Source organism: Empidonax traillii, unplaced genomic scaffold (genome assembly GCF_003031625.1).
Source record: "Empidonax traillii isolate 1590-97213 ecotype Southwest subspecies unplaced genomic scaffold, ASM303162v1 scaffold903:size462939, whole genome shotgun sequence".
Taxonomy (NCBI): domain Eukaryota; kingdom Metazoa; phylum Chordata; class Aves; order Passeriformes; family Tyrannidae; genus Empidonax; species Empidonax traillii.
In genome coordinates, this window is record NW_020956096.1 from 215823 (window position 1) to 238091 (window position 22269).

At 47.0% G+C, this 22269-nt stretch overlaps 2 protein-coding genes across 7 annotated transcripts in view; both read right to left on the reverse strand.

The window, feature by feature from the left end:
* Nucleotides 1–9406, reverse strand: part of JPT2 (Jupiter microtubule associated homolog 2) — a 15932-nt gene extending 6526 nt beyond the window's left edge. The window contains exons 1-3 of one of the 2 annotated variants that reach the window (XM_027902723.1): nucleotides 9314–9406; nucleotides 4241–4389; nucleotides 3609–3751 (exon numbers count right to left, since the gene is read on the reverse strand). In XM_027902723.1, coding sequence (XP_027758524.1) covers nucleotides 3609–3751; nucleotides 4241–4389; nucleotides 9314–9357 — 336 coding nt within the window. In that variant the 5' untranslated portion in view covers nucleotides 9358–9406. Of the gene's footprint in view, nucleotides 1–3608; nucleotides 3752–4240; nucleotides 4390–8606; nucleotides 8695–9313 lie in introns of those variants that run through there. The other variant, XM_027902722.1, reaches the window with a different exon arrangement.
* Nucleotides 9407–12022: 2616 nt separating this feature from the next.
* Nucleotides 12023–22269, reverse strand: part of CRAMP1 (cramped chromatin regulator homolog 1) — a 50108-nt gene continuing 39861 nt past the window's right edge. For all 5 annotated transcript variants that reach the window (XM_027902674.1, XM_027902672.1, XM_027902671.1 and 2 more), the window contains exons 16-21: nucleotides 22030–22208; nucleotides 21399–21479; nucleotides 19842–20076; nucleotides 19385–19546; nucleotides 18589–18734; nucleotides 12023–16457 (exon numbers count right to left, since the gene is read on the reverse strand). In XM_027902674.1, the coding sequence (XP_027758475.1) occupies nucleotides 16293–16457; nucleotides 18589–18734; nucleotides 19385–19546; nucleotides 19842–20076; nucleotides 21399–21479; nucleotides 22030–22208 (968 nt within the window). In that variant the 3' untranslated portion in view covers nucleotides 12023–16292. The remainder of the gene's footprint in view (nucleotides 16458–18588; nucleotides 18735–19384; nucleotides 19547–19841; nucleotides 20077–21398; nucleotides 21480–22029; nucleotides 22209–22269) is intronic.

Consider the following 22269-nt stretch of genomic DNA (forward strand, 5'->3'; position numbering starts at 1 on the left):
AACCCCTGCAGCGCTACAGGCTGGGCACAGAGTGGCTGGAGAGCAGCCAGGCAGAAAGGGACCTGGGGGTGCTGATCGACAGGAGGCTGAACATGAGCCAGCAGTGTGCCCAGGTGGCCAAGAAGGCCAATGGCATCCTGGCCTGCATCAAGAACAGTGTGGCCAGCAGGAGCAGGGAAGTGATCCTTCCCCTGTACTCAGCACTGGTGAGGCCACACCTTGAGTATTGTATTCAGCTCTGGGCCCCTCAGTTCAGGAAGGACATTGAGGTGCTGGAGCGGGTCCAGAGAAGAGCAACGAGGCTGGTGAAGGGACTCGAGCACAAGTCCTGTGAGGAGAGGCTGAGGGAGCTGGGGTTGTTTAGTCTGGAGAAGAGAAGGCTCAGAGGTGACCTCATCACTCTCTTCAACTACCTGAAGGGAGGTTATAGCCAGGTGGGGGTTGGTCTTTTCTCCCAGGCAACCAACAATAGGACAAGAGGACATGGGTTCAAGCTCTGCCAGGGGAGGTTTAGGTTAGATGTTAGGAAGAAATTCTTTATAGAGAGGGTAATCAGGCATTGGAACGGCCTACCCAGAGAGGTGGTGGATTCACCATCCCTGGAGGTTTTTAAGCAGAGATTGGATGTGGCCCTTAGTGCCATGCTATAGAAATTGGAGTTGGATCAGGGGTTGGACTTGATGATCTTGGAGGTCTTTTTGGAGGATGATTTTTCCAAATTACAATGTTTGTCAGCCTTCTCTATCCAGTGACATGGAAGAAGAACAGTTTCAAGTGGGGCCCTGAGCAACAACAAGGTCTTAAACAAAATAAACAGGAGGTTACTCATGTAGTAACCCTTGGGCCAGTCAGGACAGGACAGGATGTAACAAACGTGTTCTACAGTGCAGCCAGGGAGAATGGTCCTTCCTGGAGTCTGTGGCAAAAAGTACCTGGGGAGAGACCCTAGGACGACTCCTGGGGTTCTGGAGTTGGGGACACAAAGGATCTAAGGCCTGTTACACTCAAATTGAAAAAGAAGCCCTGGCAGCTTCTAAAGGAGTTTGACCTGGCTCAGAAGGGACTGGCACCTCCTGGCACCCCGACTACCAGTGCTGAGCTGGATGTTCAAAGCGGAAGTCCCCTCCACACACCATGCCACTGCTGCCACATGGAGCAAGTGGATCACTCTGACCACAGAGAGAGCTCAGACAGGAAACCCCAATCACCCAGAGACCTTGGAATTCATCACGAACTGGCCTGAAGGCCAAAATTTCAGACTATCATCAGAAGAGGATGAGGAGAAGGTGACGTGTGCTGAGGAGGCCCCACCATACAATCAGCTACCAGGAAGTGACAGGTGACACACTCTCTTCCCTGACAGTTCCTGCCGTATTTAGGGACACAGGGACAATGGAAAGCTGCCGTATGGGGTCTGCATGGGGAGTCACAGAAGCCATTGAGGGAGACAAGGCGGATCAAGCGAGGCTGCAGAGCTGCAGGCTGTCCAGCTGACTTCAGGGATCACTGAAAAAGAGAAATGGCCAACACTACCTCTCCACTGACTCGTGGATCGTGGCAAATGCTCTGTGGGAGTGGCTGGACCAATGGAAAAAGGCAAATTGGCAGCTCAGATGGGCTCGTGATCAAGGGGTGGACTTAACTATGGACACCATCTACCAGGTTATCCATAACTGTAGAACATGTGCTGCCAAGTGGGTAAAGCCTCTGTGGTGTGAGGGGCAATGGTCAAAATATAAATATGGCAAGGCCTGGCAGATTGACTACATCACCCTCGCCAAACCTGCCAAGGCAAGTGCCATGTGCTGACAATGGTGAGAATAAACACTGGATGGCTGGAGATGCACCCTGTGCCTCACAGCAATGCCTGGATCACCATCCTAGGCCTGGAAAAGCAAGTCCTGGAGCAACATGGCACCCCAGAGAAAACTGAGTTGGACAATGGGACTCAGTCCAAAAATGGCCTCACAGACACCTGGGCCAGGGAGCACGGGATTGAGGAGGTGTGTCACATTCCCTGTTATGCATCAGCCTCTGGGCAGGTGGAATAGGACAATGCACTGTTAAAAACCACATTAAAAGCAATGGGTGGTGGGACCTTCAAACACTGGGATCTACATTTAGCAAAGGCCACCTAGCTAGTTAATACCCGAGGCTCTGCCAGTCGAGCTGGCCCTGCCCAATCAAAACCACTGAGTACCACAGAAGGGGACAAAGGGCCTGCGGTGCATACAAGGAATATGTTGAGCAAGACAGATTGGATTAGTTCTGCTTCAAGCAAAGGCAAACCCATCCGTGGATTTGTTTTTGCTCAAGGACCCACCAAGTCCTGGAGTTTTTGCACTTGATAGGTAATGCAGGAGGACAGGGAAACACGATTTGTCTCTCAAAGGGATTTGATTTTTGGGTACAAACAGTCTGTAGCGTTGCCTTGTATGATACTGGTTGCTGAATGACACTGCCACTGTGTGCCATGGCTACCATGGACAGTGAGGATGGACTAATCCAGATACACCAGTTGAGAGCTCCTTGTGCAGCTTGAACCAGCTGACAGCCCAGCAGCCCTCCTGCCCTGGGAGGCATTTTAGGATGGATAGAACCATTGTCCTGGACTAAATGAACTCAAAAGACATCTTAGAGGGGCAGCCATTGACTATGGAAATGACATGACGTAGACTGTACAGAATGAGGGGTAAATAATGTCCTGGTTCCGGCCAGGACAAGGTTAATTTCTGTGGTAGCCAGGAGGGGCACGGCCAGGCCCTTGAGATTATTCTATACCACCTCATTTTCAACACAGTAGTTACTCACTTATTAGTATCTGCTTAGAGTAAGGCAGCAGGTTGTAAATCTGCATATAGGGCACTTAAATATAGAAATAAAATAATTGGCAATGTATCCTGCTTTTTACCCAAACCCAGATTTGGTCATAACTACAAGCAATCATTACACATCACGGGTTTAAGATCGAAACCCAACTGTATAAAATATGTGTAACAACTGTAATAACAATTACAGTTATTACAGTTGCAAAGAGAACACTTTCATCTAGCACAAATCAAGTATCTGTTGGGCCTGACACCACTTTTTCACTGTTGATCATTTAAGCCTAATCTCCGGCTGAAGTGCTTTCAGAGTGACTGCAGATACAGATACTTAAGGGAGATGAAGTGCAGAGCCAGACCACATGAAGGTTTATGACTGTAGCTCACTAGAGTTCACCAAATTCCCAAATTTGAAGCAAGATCACCTCTGCCAGACTGCAGGACAACAGAAAATATCTCCTCCTCTTTATCCACCTTAAATGCCTCTTGGCTCTGTCAAGAACTCCAGCTGCACCTCACAAGAAAGATCAAAAGCTTTTTTCTCTTCTTTTTTTTTGGACACATATCCAGAGTCTAATTAATACTTTTACAGCAAACTGCAGAGCCTGCAGAGATCTGATGCACCCAAAATAACAAGTTATCAAAGAGACTTTGGGAATATAACTGTCTAACTCAAAGCCCCCCTGTGCACAGTTCAGGTCTGTTCTTAAGGAGAGCACTGTGACAGCGTGACAGGACCCCTGGAGCTGCTTCTTGCTCTGACAGCAACAGAAGTACAAATACCTTAGGTTTGTTGGGGTGTGCTCGCACAATGCTGGGAGACACAGGAGACCCAAAGATATCGCTCGTCTTCCCACCAGGTGGATTCATGCGCGGACGAGGCTGAGCAGAACTGGAGTCCTCAAAAATGCCGCTTTCTTTTCCTCCTGCAAGGCAGTTGTTAGATTCTTTTTTTTCCTAGATGACTTAGTTTTATCACTCTATATTAAAAAATTTAAAAAGATATAGGAATTCAAGGACTTCCAGAGCCCTGCTGACGAGGGACTTGCTTTTGTTTGCCTAGTTGAAAACCTTTGTTGCAAGAATTCAACAGTGGATCTCAGATTCAGGGTTGTGCTCACTGCAGCTAACTGCTGACACAGTTCTAGAATAGAATCTGTTTCCTTTCATCATTTCCTAGACCTCAACTTGGAAAGAATCAAGATTTGGGTGATGTGCTAAAGAGTTTGTGAACATGCAGATCACTGAAATATTCATATATTCAGAAGTCTGAAGTGATTTGTTGTTCAAGCCCACTCAATATGTAAAAATGCAACATAAAAAGACAGATCACAGTGTTCCACTTTAGGAACACGAAATCAGTTCTGTGTTGCAACTCAGAGCCCAATAGCAAAGAAAGATGGGGCAGTTCTTACCTGGAGGGTTTGTTCTTTTTGGAATGTTTTGAGGTTGTTCTGATGCTCCAAAGATATTGGATGCCATCCGGTGTGGTCTGCTTGAAGAAGACACTTCTTCTGTACTCCCAAAGAGATCACTAGAACCTCCTCCCGGGGGCTTCAATACCCTGCACCACAGATTGAGGAGCAAGACACAAAAGCTCATTTAAAATTTATAGCATTCAACAAATTTGAAGTTCTCTTCTCATTCTCCCTTGTGTGTAACTATTCTGACTTTAAGTTACCTCAGGTAATAACTGCTATGTCCAGTATCTACTTTTCAAGAGCTGTTCTAATAAGGTGTTCCCAAGTTCAGCACCAATTTTGCCAACCTCCTGGTGAGTCAATTTGATCACTAAGCTACCCATAATTACTTGGAATGATGCTAATGGTGCCAGCAGCACAAGTGGCTATTCTCCCTGTGGTGTTCCAGAAGCAACAGAAGATTAAGAGAAGCCATATGACTAGTTAGAGTTTTAAAAATAACCATTACAGAATCAGACTTTCTGCTAAACTGCACATACCAACTATGCATCCATGATGCAACTCAAACCCAACGACTTTTATTTAAAAGCAGACACTTCAGAACTACCAAATAATTTGCCAACTCAACCAACAGTTACTATTAAAATGGTTCCATTAAAACCAATGCTTTGTACCAGAGGATATCAAACAGATCTGCAGAAAAATTGGAGTTTACAACAGAAACAAACTGACTTCTTGAAAATCTACCAAAAGTCATGCCTGTCCTTGAGTAGTAAGTCCACAGTTAATGCCTGTCTTTTGTTAAACAGACTGACCTGACCTGAAAAAGGAACTGAACCACTACTTGGGAGCAGAATCAGTGGAATTAATTGGAAAATTAACAGCAAAAAGCACAGGAAAGTGATGGATACTGAGTGAAAGTGATGGCTGAGAAGCAGTCCAGCGTTAAAGGCCCTGGGGGTGCTGGTCAACAGTGGCTGAGCATGAGCCAGGTGTGCCCAGGTGGGCAAGGAGGCCAAAGGCCCCTGGGCTGTCCCAGCCATGGTGTGGCCACAGGCCCAGGGCAGCGCCCACCCCTGTGCTGGCACTGCTGGGGCACCTCCAGCCCTGGGGGCACTTCTGGGCCCCTCAACAAGAGAGACACTGAGGGGCTGGAGCGTGTGCAGGGAAGGGAACGGAGCTGGGAAGGGGCTGGAGCAGCAGGAGCAGCTGAGGGAGCTGGGGGGGCTCAGCCTGGAGAAAAGGAGGCTCAGGGGGGACCTTCTGGCTCTGCAACTCCCTGACAGGAGGGGGGAGCTGGGGGAAGTCAGGCTCTGCTCCCAGGGAACAGGGACAGGAGGAGAGGGAACAGCCTCAGGTTGTGCCAAGGGAGGTCCAGGTTGGACATCAGGTGGAATTTCTTCACTGGAAGGGTTGTTAAATGTTGGAATGGGCTTCCTAGAGAGGTGGTGGAGCCACCATCCCTGGAGGTGTTCAAGAAATGACTGAACGTGTCACTTAATGCTCTGGTCTAGTTGACAAGCAAAGGTTGGACTCGATGATCTCAGAGGTCTTTCCCAACCTTAATGATTCTGAGATTCTGCATAAAAAAAAAATCTTTACAGTCACATTTACTTGATCAATTACCCACCGTCTTAGCAGCTGAACTCACTTTTACTGCTTCTCATCTGAACTCTTCATCTGGGACCTAAAGTAGCCTTTACTTTTAAACCAAGAGAACAGTTATAAACTGCAAGACCTTCATCCCACTCAACCTGAACGCAAGTCAAAGGTCAGTGAATTAATACAAGCCCTCTCCTCCCTGCAGTGGGGAGACTGCTGCACCCCACTTCAGGTGAGCTATCTGCCAGGCATAAGATGAGGTTTCTCTTGGAGCCAAGATCTACTCCAGCTTAAGATTTCATTTCACAGAAGCAGAGATATTTGGCTGCCCTGTTGGAAAATGAGCTTTGCATGCATTTCAGATCTCAAGATGCAGAGAGCAGTTCTAGGCTCTTAGGGAGGAAGGAAAAAAAAGTTTCTCTTTTAGTTTGGTAATAGTTTTCATAGACAGAGCCTCAGAGAGACTGTCTTTGCTGGCCAATTTCAATATTTTAATCCTTAGCATGACTGTGAATTTAACGAACCCCTTAAGCTTGATGAGTAACCAGAATTTCAGCAGACAGCTTTTTTTCTGTAGCACAGGTTAAATCACACAAAGCAGGTTTATTTACAATGTTGTGTCCATCAGACTACAGAGTCAGCTATCCTGTGTGCTCTCCACATATCTTGGAAGATCTAAACCCGCTATTAAAGCAGACGTCGTATAGAAAAATTATGTATTTTGAGCATTCACAATGGTCCAGAAACACAGGCAGTTTAAGTATTTAAACCAGGGAGACTGAAGAAAAATACTCTGGGAAGGGGCTTCTCTCACCTAATTTAGCAGCTTTTGACTTTACCCATTCTTTTCAGGTACTTCTTAAAATGCATCTAGTCTCTCTTGCATTCCAAGTACACTCAGCATAGGAGCATTTTCAGCTCAGTATCCACACTTACAAACACCCCACTGTTCAATGAATAAGCATCACTGGAGGTGCTTACGAAGCACTTGGGAATCAGCACAAGTGACCTTTCCTGCCAGCATCACCCAAAATAACTCTGCATACACAAAGTGCATTTGCCACCTCAATCTCAGAAACCTCTGAATGCTGGGAACCTTCCAAGCACTCCATAAACTTTTCAAGTGACTGTGACACTGGGTTCATAAAACTCTAACTAATGGAAAGTCAGATAACTAAGTCATTCACAGGAATTACCAAAACCAGTCTTGAGCACAGTAACAAAGTCTGCCAGCTGGTGACAGCAAAGAGGACAGAGCTCTGCACTCCTTCCCTTCAGTCACAAATGTAGGAGGATACAAAGCTGTTTTCCTGCTGTGCAGTCTCTGGAGCACCACTGGCACCCTGTACTCCCACACACTCAGTTCTAGAGCAGAGTGGGGCGTGGGGTCCCCCCACACCAAATAAGAAAATCAGATTCTGCCTGTGAACCCCACCAAGCCCGGAGAGCCAGTGTGAGCTGCTTCAGCAGAGTACATGGAAACCCAACACATGCTGTACAGTAACTTCAGTTTATACTGCATGGTCAGTTTATGTCGGGATTATGCCTTCTCTGAGAGAGACATTTTTGTGTCTTGTAGCCAGGTATGTTGGGTCTTTCTTCCCTGAGGAGGAGGGTAGAAGTGAAGGTGTTATTTTTTTAAACAGTTGAAAAAAAAATCCTTTGTCTTCTATGAAATCTAAATCTGCCTTTCTCCTCCTCCCCTCTAGCAAAACAGAAGTCTGTCAATTCATCTAGAATAGCTAAATCAAGAGCCCTACTCTGCAAGTTTAAAAGCCTCTACTAATTGCTTTGTTCTCTTCTGGCAGATTTGAAGAATTTTAATTAGTTCTTCTGATCTTTTTTTTTCTCCCTATATTCGAACACACTTGAATTTGAATGCCCTTTTCTCATTGAACCTCTCAGCCAACCTATGGAAGGGGTGCAAGACTTATCCATTACTTCAAGACACCTTCTACATAAAGAAATGCATATTTTTTTTAATTCTGCCTGAAAGTTAAACACTGAGATCCCACCAGTTTTCAGACAGTTCTAACACAGCAGTGAAACAGGATGAATTGAGGGTATCTTTAAGCAATGCTTCTTTACAGTATGCGACAGCAGAACAATAACTCTGCCCTGCTTTTCTTTCAGAAACTCTTAGACATGCAATTCCTTGTTTCATTTTGGAAAAGCAAAGCTTCCTTAAAAACACAACGTGTTATTATTAAAGTTTAATAAAATAAAACCAGGCAGTTAATTTGATTCAGCAAACCAGATGTTAGCTCTATCGCCGTACACATTAACAGGATCACCAGAAACACATCTCACTGGACAATTATTTAAGTGAAAGCTTTAATTTAAAATCTTTATAGTATCATTTATTTATAACAGCAATTTTGACGTTATCAAAATGCAAAATTTCTTCAGAAAGATTTTCATCTTAGGATGAGTTATTTTTTTTTCTCCCACTTCCAGAGCTGTTTGTGATCCCTGCAGGGATTTGGAATTAGGCTCAGTTTTAATTAGAGAAACTAATGTATCAAGAACTGCAAAAGGATTTGCGTTCCCACGAAATAAACTTTTGTTTAGGAAATGAACAGAACAAGCTGTGGACACAGCGTACCTTAAACCTGGTCCCGAGATGTGGGTGGCTCCAGCTTTGCTCCCAGGAGCCAGGAACACACCCGCACCGCTGTGACAAAGCTGTGACCCCCCCTTTGCTCGCTGTTAACAACACCAACAACGGGCTGCACTCCGGCCCCTGCCCAGCTCATGCCTTAAACGTCGTTTCCAAGGTCCTGTGAGAACAGACGCTTCCCAGGGACCACACCAAGGACAGAGCATCCTCAAAAGTCTCTTACAACCAGGTCACAGCTCAGAGCGTCTGGAACCCAGGCAAACGTAAAGCATTCTTACACAATTCCCGAACACTTCCTTCCTTCCTTCCCTCCCGCACCCACAGCCTCGCAGATGGGTTAATCAGTGCACTCGCTCCCTGCGGTACTCGGGAGATCCGCCCTCCTCCAACCATACAACACCCTTCAATTTCGCACGCGGAACAAGCGGGCGTCTGTGCTGGACCCTCCCTCTCCCGGCCTCGCGGAGCAGCCAGGCCCCCTCCTCGGGGATCCCCGCCGGAGGGCCGGGCCGGGCCGGACATTGCAGCCCCGCGGGCGCTGCCCCAGTCCGGGCGGCCCCGCCGGGGGCGCGGCGTGGCCGCTCCCGCCCGCCCGGCCCAGCCCCGGGGCGCGGCACAGGCAGCTGAGGCACGGCGGGCACTCTGGCCCCGGCCCCGGCCCCGGCTCCGCACGGACGGGGCGAAGGGGCCTCTCAGCAGCGACCCGACCCCCTCAGCTAGCGCGCCCCCGCCCCGCCCGTCCCTCAGCCGGAGCACCGCACCCCCCGCGCCCGAACAAAGCCCCGCCGCGGGCTCCCCGCCGCCGACCGGCTCTTCCTGTCCCCGAGCCTCCCCCGCTGCCCCACCTGGAGCTGGGCTTGGCCGGCTCGGCCTCGCCGCCCTGGAACATGGTGGCGCTCTGCCCCGCTGCCCGCCCGGCCCCTCCGCCCGCACCGGGGAGCCCCGCCCGGCCCGCCCTGCCCCGCGCTTGGCTGAGGCAGCTGCCCATCACAGCCAACAGCCAATCGAGTGCGGCGCGCCCTGCTCTGATCCCGCCCCCTGGCCAGCCCCGCGGAGGGAGGGAAGCTTGAAACGAGCCTCTCCGTCGGTCCTCCTGGCTGCCTTCCATTGGCTGCACCGCGCGTCCGTCAGGGAAACTGCTCGGCTATTGGCTGGGAGGAGGGGGCGGGCAGCAGGAGGGCATTTAAAGGGACGAGCGGGGCGGCCCGGGCTGTACCCGCTGAGGGGCTCAGCTCGCGCCTCAGCCCCGCGGGCGGTTCACCACGGACCGGCGGGGCAGAGCAGAGACCAGGAGGGAGGATCATCGTACGGGATACCCCCAGAGAGGACTTCGCGACCCGCTGCCTCTCGGCATCGTCGCTTGCTCAAGGACACGCAAACACAGCCCCGGGCCCCGCAGCCTCGGCAGCCGAACAGGGTGCCCGGAACACCCGCGGGAGATTGAACGGGCTCCAGGGAGCGGAGCGGGAGGGGCACCGGGGCAACACAGGCAGTTTGCTCAGTTGCTGGTCATTACGCTTGCTGAGGGAGCTCAAATATGTTTCCCCTCTCGGCAAGGAACCAAGTCCTCTAAACTCACCAAAGAGAGATGCGGCGATTCAGGCAGAGCTCCCAAAAAAACATGCAAAACATGCCGAAAGCCATGTAGCCTCCTGGCTTCAGGCAAGCGCCTGATCCTCTCAGCGTGTTGTACAGAGATGGCAGCAGATGTGAGCAGGCGGACGGGCTGCTCAGCCTGCAGAAAGGCTGAGAAGTGCCACAGAATCGAAGAGGGAGACACTCTCCTCTGGCTTCCCGAAGACAGGAGCAGCCACCAGGGACAACTTCAGATCAAGGGGATCCTCTGTCCATCCCGCAGCAAGGAGCAGATACCAACTGTGAAGGAAAAGTGAATGGAGGGTCCATACTCGAGGAGGAAAGCAAAGTCCTTCTTCACCCACCTCACTTTCCCCTCGTGATATCCTTGTAGGCAAACTCAAGAAGTGTGGGTTGGAGAACTGGCTAAGTGGCAGATCCCAGAATGACATGATCAGTGGTACAGAGCTGGGATGGAGCCTGTCACTAGTGGTGTCCCCAGGGTTCTATGCAGGGCCCAGTGTTGTTTAACTTATTCAGCAGTGGTTGGATGAAGGGGCAGCAAGTTTGCTGATGATACAAAGCTGGGAGCAGAGGCTGATACCTCAGAACGGCTGTGCTGCCCTTCAGAGGGATCTCGACAGGCTGGAGAGATGGGCAGAGAGGAACCATCTGAAATTCCACAAGGGCAAATGCAGGTCCTGCACCTGGAGAGGAACAACCCCAGGCACCAGTACAGGCTGGGGTGGATCTGCTGGAGAGCAGCTCTGCACAGAAAGACCTGGGGGTCCCGGTGGACAACTACCTGTCCCTGACCAGCACAGTGCCCTGGGGCCAACACTTTCAGCTGAATGTTTCATTTCATGGCTCCACAGCTTTCCACACATATGCTAAGTAAATTTAGAGATATAAATTTAGCAGCATACTTTTGTCTCGAAGGATTAAAAAAACCCAACGAAACAAAACCAACAAAAACCCACCAAAATATGCACTTCAACTGCAATGTCTTGCTTTGTTTCATTTCTTGCTTTGCCTTATTTTTTTACAGTCTTCAGTTTTAGTCATTAAGGGCAAAATTAGCTAATCTGTGAGAAAAGATTCAGTACCAGCTTTGACATAAGATGGAGAAGATTTAAAGGTCTCTCATGCTGCCAAAGGCTCCACAGCCTGTGGAGGGGAGAAGCTGCACAGAAAGAGCTAAAACCTGGTCACAGCCCAGTTTTCTCAGTGAATAGGTGGAAGAGACGAGTCCTCACTCTTTGGATGGGAAGGAAGCCTCAAAATATTACTCAAAAGGCTTTTGCTGAGCTTTTCAGAACATTTCTTATCAAGAACACACTTGCAGTTTCTCAATGCAATGTTGAAGCTGCCTTTGTATGTTAGAGATCAAAATGCCAAAGGAGTACAATCCTCTCTGGGCCTCCTGTTCCTGAGTGTCCTGGGGTGAAAAGGTGTTTCTGATAGTGGTTTTATAAAACATGATGGCCTAAAAACAACTCCTACAGCTGAGTTCCTGCTTATCTGAAGCTGTGAATGGAAAAAAACCCCAAACCAAAACCCAAGATATACACTACCCTTTTTATTGTACCTTTTTTTGGTGGTGGTGGTTGGGATTTTTCTGGTGTGGTTTGTTTGTTTTAATCCCCCTTGTTACTCATGCCCATGGCCCAAGACAGGCCATTCAGGACTGTCTGCCACCTTTCTGACACTCACCCTGAGCAGACACTACTGAGAATGGAAGCTATCAAACAAAAAACCCCCAACCAAAACCTTCTCTGCTTGTGGGAGAATCATTAAAATTCTGGGATGGGAGATGCCAGTGAGAGTTATGCCACTGATTTCACTGCAACGAGAATTTCACATTTGAAGGCTTGGCCTTCTAGACAAATTTGAGCCCCCACCCCCCATTATGAAGTAAATAAAGGTTAAATGGAAAAATCTGAGCGGGCATGAACAGCAAGGGACACACTGGACATAAGTTAGACCAAGTATTAGTATGTATTTATGCACAAGAATAAAAACAGCTTTACAAGTTGAATTGGAAATTTAAACAGAGGAAGTTTAACAGCTTTTGTATATTATATTAAATAACCAAAACACCTTTTTCCAAAATTGGTAAAGAATAAATAATATAATTTACAATATGGTACAAAAAATAATCAGTAAGGACAGGCATTCTGCTTTATACATACACTATATAGGTATATTTATAATCTATAAAACAAATTCACATCTCAAACAAGCCAGAAACCTTAGATGATATGGCTTAACTATTATTAAAAGAAACAGCATTAAATTTTGCTGCCAGAACCATAAGCTCTAAAGCAGTTATCACGTTTCAATAATTAATGATAACTTATTGCCGTAGTGCTTGCCAAGGTTTCACTTAGTTAACATTTACAAATTGCTGTGAATTTAACAGATTCAAAGGTTTGAAAAGGTTAAAAAAAAGTGCAGTACTTTCCTTATAAATGCATCCGAAGTCTGAGTGTAGAAAACAAAATGCAACTGAATTTCCACTCTGGGATCTGCAGTCAGTAAATGAGACGTCTTTGTAGGTTAGATTCAAGCCACGTAATTCAATTTAGAAATATTGGGGGTGTCAGAAAAAGGCTGAACAATGCCATATGAAAAACAATTAGTATTCCTATGCTTAGTCGATTTAGTGATACGGGATAAAATGGATTGTGTAGGTGACCAGGATGCAACACCCAGCAGAACCTCCATCAGAGTGCACGACCCGGGTGGACCCAAACTCTGTCTGTGACAACAGACCCTGAAGCTTCTGCCATTCACCTCATCAGCTACTCAGAACTGCCTGATGATAATCACTGAGGGGAAAGCCTAGCCCTGGAGGCTGTTAGTGTCCATTTGTCCTCTCCAACATCTACCTCACAGTGCCCTGCAAACAACACTGTCCACCACCTCGCAGTATCTCTGAAACAATCCTGCAGCCATTCCACTGTCACTTGTTGGATGTTTGCTTAGGCTGACATTGTCCCACATACAGATTTTGTCCCTGCTGTTGGAGAAGCTGAAATAATTAAAATTGAAAAAGCTTTTAGTTTTACAAAAAACACCCCCCCACACACACGCTCATACTTGTGTGTGTGTGTGTGTGGATACACCCCCCAGTTTTTCGCTTTGTCTCAGGCACAAACTGATGATGACTGCTATTGTAAAGCATAGCTGCCTAAAATCCAGAGCTGGTCGGATCACAGATGTGTTCAAGTGGCCTTTCACATAGTAAGGGTAACAAATGCTGCATCAATTCAGAATTACCACAATGATCTCAATTATTGTTAATTTTTTCCCCTGGTAAGACTTGTCCTGAAAGGGCTTTATTCTTAAACTGAAGTTTGCAAAGCATTTCATTTCTGAACTCAAATTCTGCTTCATAATGCCAACTTTTAAGGAGCTGATGCCAAATACATTTCTAACCCCAACACTCTTGAGTGCAGAACTCACCCCCATCATTTCTAGTCTGTTACTACTGTATGGTCCACACCGACTTGCTAAGGTTCAGGGTATTGAAGTTTTCTGGCATCATCAAAAATAACCACTTGTGTTGCCTTCATCCTGCAGTTGTGTCCTTCCCCCTGGAAACTGAGCAGGCTGAGCAGGAGATGGCAGCTCCCTGTGGCACAGGCAAAAAGCCCTCCCGGATCTGGATGGAGTGCTCTGCTCTCCATTTCGGCTGCTGGTGCAGCAGAGCCAAACCCAGAGTCACATCCGCTGCACTGCCAGCATCAGAAGGGAAGATAAAAAGTTTGTCAAGCTACAAATACACTGGAGTCCCTCACACTGGTCTTGCAATATTTAGAAGGTTAAGCATGAGAGTTCATATTTCTTTTTATACAGTACTTGATTAGAACGTATCACATCCTGCATATAATCCACAGCCACTGCCCTCTACTTTTGTCCTGCAAATCTGAAGGATTTGTTGAGACATAGCATATAGGAAAATCAGCATGAGTAATGTAAAGACCCAAAGCCAAGAGGAAACAGCCTGGGAAAGCCTGAACTGAAATACAGATCAACTCCAAGGAAAACTGAGAACTTTCAGTGGGAATGACTCTTGAGATTAAGGGAGTGTCCTCTCCATACCAAGGGGGATTGCTCAGAACAAAACAGGCCCCAGCATTCATTTTTGTAACAGCCTTCCACTTTTCCTATTCCAGGTTCATGTGATTTCCTGATAATTGCATCAAACAAGGGTCTGTGAGAATAACGAAGGAGAAATAACAACAGAAGGACTCCGTATCTCACAGGACCTACAGTCAAGGTGGGAAGTCAGCCCACAGCTATGAACTCCTCCATTCTTCTAGTCATGACCTTCCCCCTTGCCAGTGACAGAGGTGTGTCCTCCTGCTGGGAACATCCAGCTGAGCTCATGTTGGGTTTACACACTGGGTGGCTCCTGTGTCACAGAGCAGAATGCAGCAACCTGGTACGTGGGCTCTTGGAATGTTATCCAAATCTCACCCCTTTCTGAGTGAAACAGGAAGGTTGCTCTGGGCCACACAAAAAGTACATCAGAAAACTTGCTCCATTTTCTCCTAATGACAGAAAACATAAGGCCAACTCCAGAGCAGCTAAAAATCTTCTGCCTAAAGCAGGGTGAAGGGACTGGACAAACAGTAAACACAGTCAGTGCATCATGAGCAAGGTTATAAGAGACTCCCAGTCAAAGAAATGCCTTGTACAATTAGCTAAAGGCAGGCAGAACTACATCCACCAAGTATAGTGCAAGTTGGGAAATGAACCCTGATAACAGCCTAAGGGATGGAGAAGGTTTATTTATTTATTAATAATACAAAGTCGAGGTCTATATAGGAGCAGCCCCTTGGATAAGTTCAGAGCTACTCAAACCAGCCAAGGGACATCCTCTAACTGGAGAAGCAGACAAGTTGCTTACAAAAGGGGCACAACAAGGGTATTCTCACTCAGGACTGGCAGAAAAGGAAATAGGAAAAGTCTCCTGAGTTATAAAACTAGAACTGACAGACAACCAGCTCTCCAGAAAGTAACTTGATATCCTGTTGAACCCACTGGAATTAGGATCTGGGTCTTTCCTACAGTAAAACACAACATTAAATGCATAGGGATGTCAGACAGGGAGTGCCAGACCCACTCATGCCTGGGAGTGACTGTAATGATGCCCTGAGGTACTACAGAGCACATGGAATTCACAGAGCAAGGAGGAAACAAGGAAGGACTAAGGGATTAAGCTAGGACTTGACACGTCTCCTCTTCGTGACACAAAACTGATCTCAGCCACTGTAGTGTTAACCTAGTATTTGTTCCTACACATTACAATATTCTTTCCTATTTCCTCTCCCAGGCAAATCCTCAGTTTTTGTGAAGAAAGATGGCAATATTTACAGGTTTCCAGCAAAGCCAAGAGTAATTATGACACAGCTTTCCTACTGTAAGCTCTTTTGCAGTGTTTCCCAACTTAAAAAGCAACCGTTCTTCGGGGAAAGCAGGAAAGGACTCTCCCCACTCCCAGGGTGAACTGTGCAATGTGCTGAAGTGTCTCAAGATGAAGAATGTGAGTGTAGTCAGGGTGATGATGATTGTGATGTGATGGGGTTTCGAAACAGGGGATCCATGCAGTGTGGGAGGAGGGTGGACCAGAGCTCCCCTACCAAACCGGCAAGCAGGTGTGAGCCCCACTGGAATGGTCAAACAGCCAAAGAACAGAATGGTCTGCAGGAGTGGCAGTGCCCTGGGCTGAGTGCAAGAACTTCAGTTTGACTGACTGAGAAGAAGAGTGCCAACTAGGACATCTCAAGATGCGCAATGGTTCCCCTACCCACCCCTATCCTTCATCCTCCACAACTTCCACGTGGATCTGAAAGCATGGCATTTTGATCACTACTCAAATAATAATTCATGTAGGGGAGCCTGTGGCAATCCCTTCCCTACTTGAGCTGCTTGTTTAGGCCATTCCAAGGTACAAGTCCAGGACTGTCCCACAAACCTGCCATCTTACATCACTGATGCAAGGACACATCATTTCCTGTAATGTTATTCCATGTTTTGTTGTTCCCCATATATTGCACATTCCAGGACTTGCAAGTACTTCTCCAGACCTTTGAAGCCAATGCTTCTCTGGTAGAAAGAAGCACACAGGACAGGGACAGCTGGGCCTCAGCTGCTGCTCTCCAACCTGCCCTCATCAAGATCCAGCGCCGCAAGCTCCAGCTCAGCTGAACGGTCTGCACCAGCCTGCTGGTCACACCCTCACTGAGAGAGGTCCCCAATTGGGGGACCACCACCTCCTCCATCAAACAGGATCTCCCTGCGAGGTGGCTCAGGTATTGACAGTTCCTGGGCAAGGTCATTGAACCGGGATATGTAATCTATGCTGTTCTCATTCATCATGCAGGCCAGCTGGGAATCCACCACCTAGAAGAGACAGGAGAGAAGAGGTGACCTACACATCAGTGGAAATTTCAAAGAATCACAAAATTGTTGAGGTTGGGACATCTTGAGAGCATTTTATCCAACCATCTCGCTCAAGAACAGGCTGCCCTGCACATTGTTGGGCAGGTGCTGAGTCTCCCCATGAATGAAGGTGCCACAACTCTCTGGATACCCTGTTTCTGTGTTTGACCACCTTGCAACAGTTTTCTTGTGTTCAGGTGGAATTTCACGTTTTGAATTTTGCCTATTGCCTCTTGTCCTGAGAAGAGTCTGGTTCCCTCAGCTTCCTTCCCAGCCTCACCTCGTATGAAAGACACTTCATCTCACCTGAGCTGAGCTAGAGGACAGCTCTTATCCACAGCAAAATGGAAGCTTCTTAAAAACCCAACCACACATAGTCTCAGTGCACCTTACCTCAGCATTAAGGTGCACAGGTAGATGCTCTATAGACATCACCTCTAACATAATAACTGTATTTGTAAACACAGTTTTTAAGTGTCTCTGCAGGACAGTTAATAAAAAGTCATTCAAAATTCTGCCATCACTAAAGCCATTTTAAATACTTGCATTCTCTGAAGACCCACACGGGCCCACCTCTCTCATAACTGCTCTAGTCTGCCTAACACAGAGGCTCACCCCATTTTCTTCTAAAGGCAGCTGATAATATCAGGGTCTGAAACTGCAAGGACACACTAAACAAGCATGAGTTCGTTGCAGCTCCTCAAGGTCTGTACAGAACCTCCTTTTCCAAATCCAAAGGTCATGTCCCCAAGAAGTTACAAGGTATGTGACGTTGCACTGAGGTAATAACTGTAAATTGTAGAATATTTGAGACTGGAAGGGGCCTGAAGAGACCTCTAGTTCAACCTCCTGCTGAAAGCAGGGTCACCTCTGAGAACAGACCAGCTTACTTGGTCAATGTGAGTCCTGGAAAGTTTTGTAGACAGACACTGCACAACATCTCTGTGCAACATGTTTTCCTGTCTGCCTATCCTCAGGGGTGAAAAACCTTTTCTTTAGATGTAGTCTGAACCTTTTTCAATTCAGCTTTTGCTTGTTCCTCCCACCACTCCGTGAAGGGCCTGGCTACATCTCCTTGATGACCTTACTGCAGGTACTGGCAGGCAGCAGGGTCACTCCCACCCTGAAGCCTTTAGACATCACCAGTGCTTTGACCCCTGATTCCACTGGTGACCCTCAGATGAACTTGGTCCAGTTTATCTCCTATACTGGGTGCTCTGAACTAGTCACAATATTCTAGACATGATCTCACAGCAGGCAGATTAGACTCTGTTACTCTACAGAGTAGAGTGGGTTAATCATCATTTTGTTCAGTATCCTGGCCACGCTCCTGTTAGAACAGCTCCTGACACTGTTGATCGCCCCGGGCGCTACAGATGCCCTGGATCATGCTCAGCTGGTGTCTTATCAGCATCCCCAGGGGCAGCAGAGCTGCTTCCCAAACAGCCCATATTGCTGTGGGGTTACTCCTTCCCAGGGCAGGACTTTGCATTTTCCTTGCTGAGTTCCATAACGTTCCTGCAGCTCGTTCGTTGTGTCTGTCCCTCTGCAAGGGAGCCCTGTCCTCAAGCATGTCACAGCCTTAGTAACTGCTGGGCTTCATTCTACCCCTTAAAAAGAGTTCAACACAAAGGGACAGCTCTGCCAACAGAGACAATAACTCAGCAGCACAGGACCTTCTGCCATTCTCTCAGGTAACTTTGTATTAGCTCATCTCCTGTTTCTTCCTTCTGGACCTATTTATTTCTTCCTCCAGCCCTCCAACTGTGCTGTAGCTGCATCACTGTTAACCTTTCTCTCATCTTTAGTACTTTCAGTTCCCGCTCTACAAAGCAGGACACACAGAGCACGTGAACACAACCTCCCCCACCAAAAGGAACCTGCTCACAAGAGCTCCTCACACCAGCTCTGGTGCCGAGTACCCTCAGCTCATTTTACATCTCTCTGTTATGACTCCAACGCTCTTTTACTGAGCTGGAGCACAGGTGTCAAAGCACCTTGGCCTCAGAAGTATCTCAGGAGGGTCTGATGGACAGTACTCAGTGACTGCCCCACAGGAGGAAGCAGGCCTGAGTGCAGTGTGCTGACGTACCTCTGCCACGTCTGCCAGAGACCGCGACACAAAGGAGTCCCGTGAGTTCCCATCCAGCAGGCTGGGGCCCAGTAAGGAGGTGCCACTGGTGTTCCCAACGGGAGTTGGCAACATTTTTCGTCCCTTCTCCGGGGAGATGAAACTCGCTACAAAGAACAGGCACATCAGTAGGTCACTGCACCGAGCGCGTGCAATTGGGAGGGTAAAGAGAAGGAAAAGGAAGTAGGAAATGGAGGAGAGACATCCATTTCTCCTGTCTCTTAAAAATGATGTGTTACCAGCATGGACACCATCAGCACACTGCTAAGAGTAGGGACACTCATTACACTGGCGCCATGAACTATTAATGAAAAAAAACCCAAACCAACAACCAAACCACAACCAACCCCAGTGATCTCATGTCTTTGAGATAGTGCTTGCCAAGCACACAACAAAGTCTGTTTCTCCAGCAGAAAAGCCAAGGGCATCTTTTCATTTTGGCACAGTAGCCCAAATGTCTCACCCTAACTGATGAGTCAGGCTCCAAACAGACTACAAAGAACTGCCAAGGAATTACTTGTCCCAAGGTATGGGCCATAATCTAGCAACGGGATCTTTTCAGGAACAGACTTGCAAAGAGAAGGAAAATGTGTTCAGGGCAACACTGTGGAAATGAAAGCAAGAAGTCATGGAATAATTCTACAAACATCCTACTGGGTTTACATTTTTCCAAAGGATTCATCTCTGATAAAAAGTGCCCTGACTCTTTTTTACAGGAAAGCATTTTTTGGGCACTTCTCTGCATCTGGGCACTTACAGAACAAGCTGCTGAGGGAGGAGTCTGTGGAGTCATTGGGGTACCACTGGGGATCGTGGCTGGGAGATGCAATCCAGTTCTGCTGAGGACTACTGGACGGGGATGGAAGACTTTTGGAACTGTCACCATTCAGCTTTGCAGGAGAGAGAGAAACACCTTCACCTGAAACCAATGCCAGGGCACTGATTCAGTTAATGTGGTTACAGGACACTGCACCAACTTTTGTTTAGAAAGGAAACAACCCCAAACAACAAGCCCCTCACCCATATCTGCTAGAAAATAAAGGCCAAGCACAGAATTTTATTTGCAAACAGGTATTAAAAAAAAAAAAAATCCCACAAAAATCCCACAACCCAAGAACTGCTTCCTGGAAAAGTTTCTGCTGACGTGTAAGATGACAGTGATTTGGGATTTTCTTTTAACTTGATAGGCAGTCTTTAGTTAAGCTCAGACTTACTGTATTGGCCAGAGCTGATGGCTATTTCAATGATGGAATCACTGATCTGAGTGGCAGGTTCCCCTTGGGAAAGCACATCTTCAGGTGGTCCGGGCAGGGAAATATCCAAGAGAGCAGAAACGTTGGGAGGAGAGAGTCGGGTACTAGAAGCGTCTGATGAGGGAAGTGGAGGGGTGGACAGACCATTCTGGAGAGGAGTCTTGGCCAGTTCTGGCAGAGAAAGGACTGATGTGCCCTGTTAACAAGAAACAGAGTTAATTGTTCATAAATTTATGAAGAACTCGGAAATCTAAAAAGCACAACTTAGCTCCTGAGTATCAGATTAAAACCAGACTTTAGGAGGAAAAAAAAAATCCAGTAGATAATATTCCTAAAATTAGAGGAATATATTATTTATATTACTTGTATTGAAAATTTCTATTAATTTCATGAAAAATATCTGTAAGCATGAACAAATATGCTTCAGCTCATATCCTGCCAAATCATTTGAAAAAACATTCCAAAGAATAATTAAAATGCCTACACAACAGAAACAAGCATCTTTGTATAATCATAAAATTAACATCATTTTGATGAATATACAAGAGAGTTCCTAAGAAATATGTATTGATTTGTATTTGTATAGGCAAAAATCCTATAACTGCTTGAAGAGTATACAGGTATTTTAGATTGGTAACTCACTTTTTACTCACACTTTACAGCCAGACTTTCCAAAACTCAACTGATCTTTAAGGAGTCTCATTACCTCATCTTAGACCTGTAATTTTGTTTTTCTGATGTAGTGTATACACAGCTGTCCTGAGAACAAGAACCAGAACCCAAGGCCCCTTACCACAATAAATATCTCATAGGTTCATTTCCTAACTTCTGTGCTATAAAAAATTTTTCCCCTCCTTTAAGCTCTAATCAAACTAATTTGATCTTTTTTCACATGCAGGTGTCACAGGAAGGGTGGAAAAAGCCTCCACTGAAAACAGCCTGTATTCTGAGGCTTAACTATCCAACACCAGGTCCTGGATCCCACTGGAGAGAGAGGTTGGGGACAGGATGACAACGCTCTCACAACTTACGTGCTGCCACAGTTACCCTTTAGGTATCTGTCCATGTCCTACAGCACAAAGAACAGAGATCCTCTGGACAGGATTCTGGCATTGCAATCAGGCTTTTAGCTGTAATATTCCTCCTTCAGCAACACCCAGGCAGCAGGACTGCCAGCTGCTAAAACCTCTTGGGATGTCTAAAATACACACGTAGATAGAGCAGAGCAATCACCAACTCCTCTGCTCCACCAAGAGATGTGTAAAACCTGTTTGTCCTTCACAGGTCAGGCACCTGATGTCAGCCTCACTGTGAGTTTAGGGCACAGCACCCACACATATTTAAGCAGCTTTCCTGAATTTCCTTAAATTCCTTCAGATGCCAGGGATTTCATTCCCACCAGACAATGCCAGTGGTGCATGATCACCTGGGGACATGAGGTTTAAACCAGCAATACCAGTGGTGTTCTCAGAGAATGTTCCCCACTCCCCAGCACTGTTCTCTCAGCACACACTGTACCTGGAAGCCATCAGGAACTGCCTCCTGCTCAGGTCGTGTCGGCAGGTTGATGAACGGCACCCGACACCCAGGGCCTGAGCCCTGGAACACAACAGAAACCACGTGAGTGACCAGCTGGGGAGGGAAGGGACAAGGGCCTATCACGCTTTATCCTCTTTACACGTCATGTCTTTTAAAACCGTCCATCAACTCCCTGGGAATGGGATGAGAGGACTGACACCAACTAACATGTATCTTGGTCTCAATGAAAGAAATGGCAAGGAGAAATCAGACTCCCATTCCAAATACATCCCTAAAAGTCCCTGTTTTGGGCCAGATTTCCTCCTGAATTAGTCTATTGAAATGCTATCTTTTTTTTTTTTTTTTTAAAGCCAGGTTTCTGGATGGCCAAGTTCAACATGCATAGCTGCAAGCCACTTTACAGGATGGAAATCTGCTCAATGAGGTGATGATTTGATCCCTCAACCCCAAATACACACACACAACAGACACTGCTCTGCCATGACTGCAGTGTCTACCACCAAGCCCCAGGGAAAAGCTCACAGAGGAGTCATCATAATACAGCTTTTTGACACAATGAAAGAGCAAGACACTTAAGCACTTGAAAAAAGGTCATTGAAGAGCCTCTGACCTCCACAGTGGTGATGGAGCTCCCATTCTGATGTGCTACTGCTGGCTCCTGCCCTGTCACCACCGTGGGCACCGTGTCCGGTGACAGCGGAGACACCCCTGGCAAACCATCTGCATCCAGGACAGGCATGGGGCTGCCAGGGATGATGCCAGCACTCTTAGCTGCCAAGTCAATAGCACCTTGCATGAAACAAAAAAACCAAAAACCACATCACAAGCCTTTTCTTCACTTTGCTGTGAT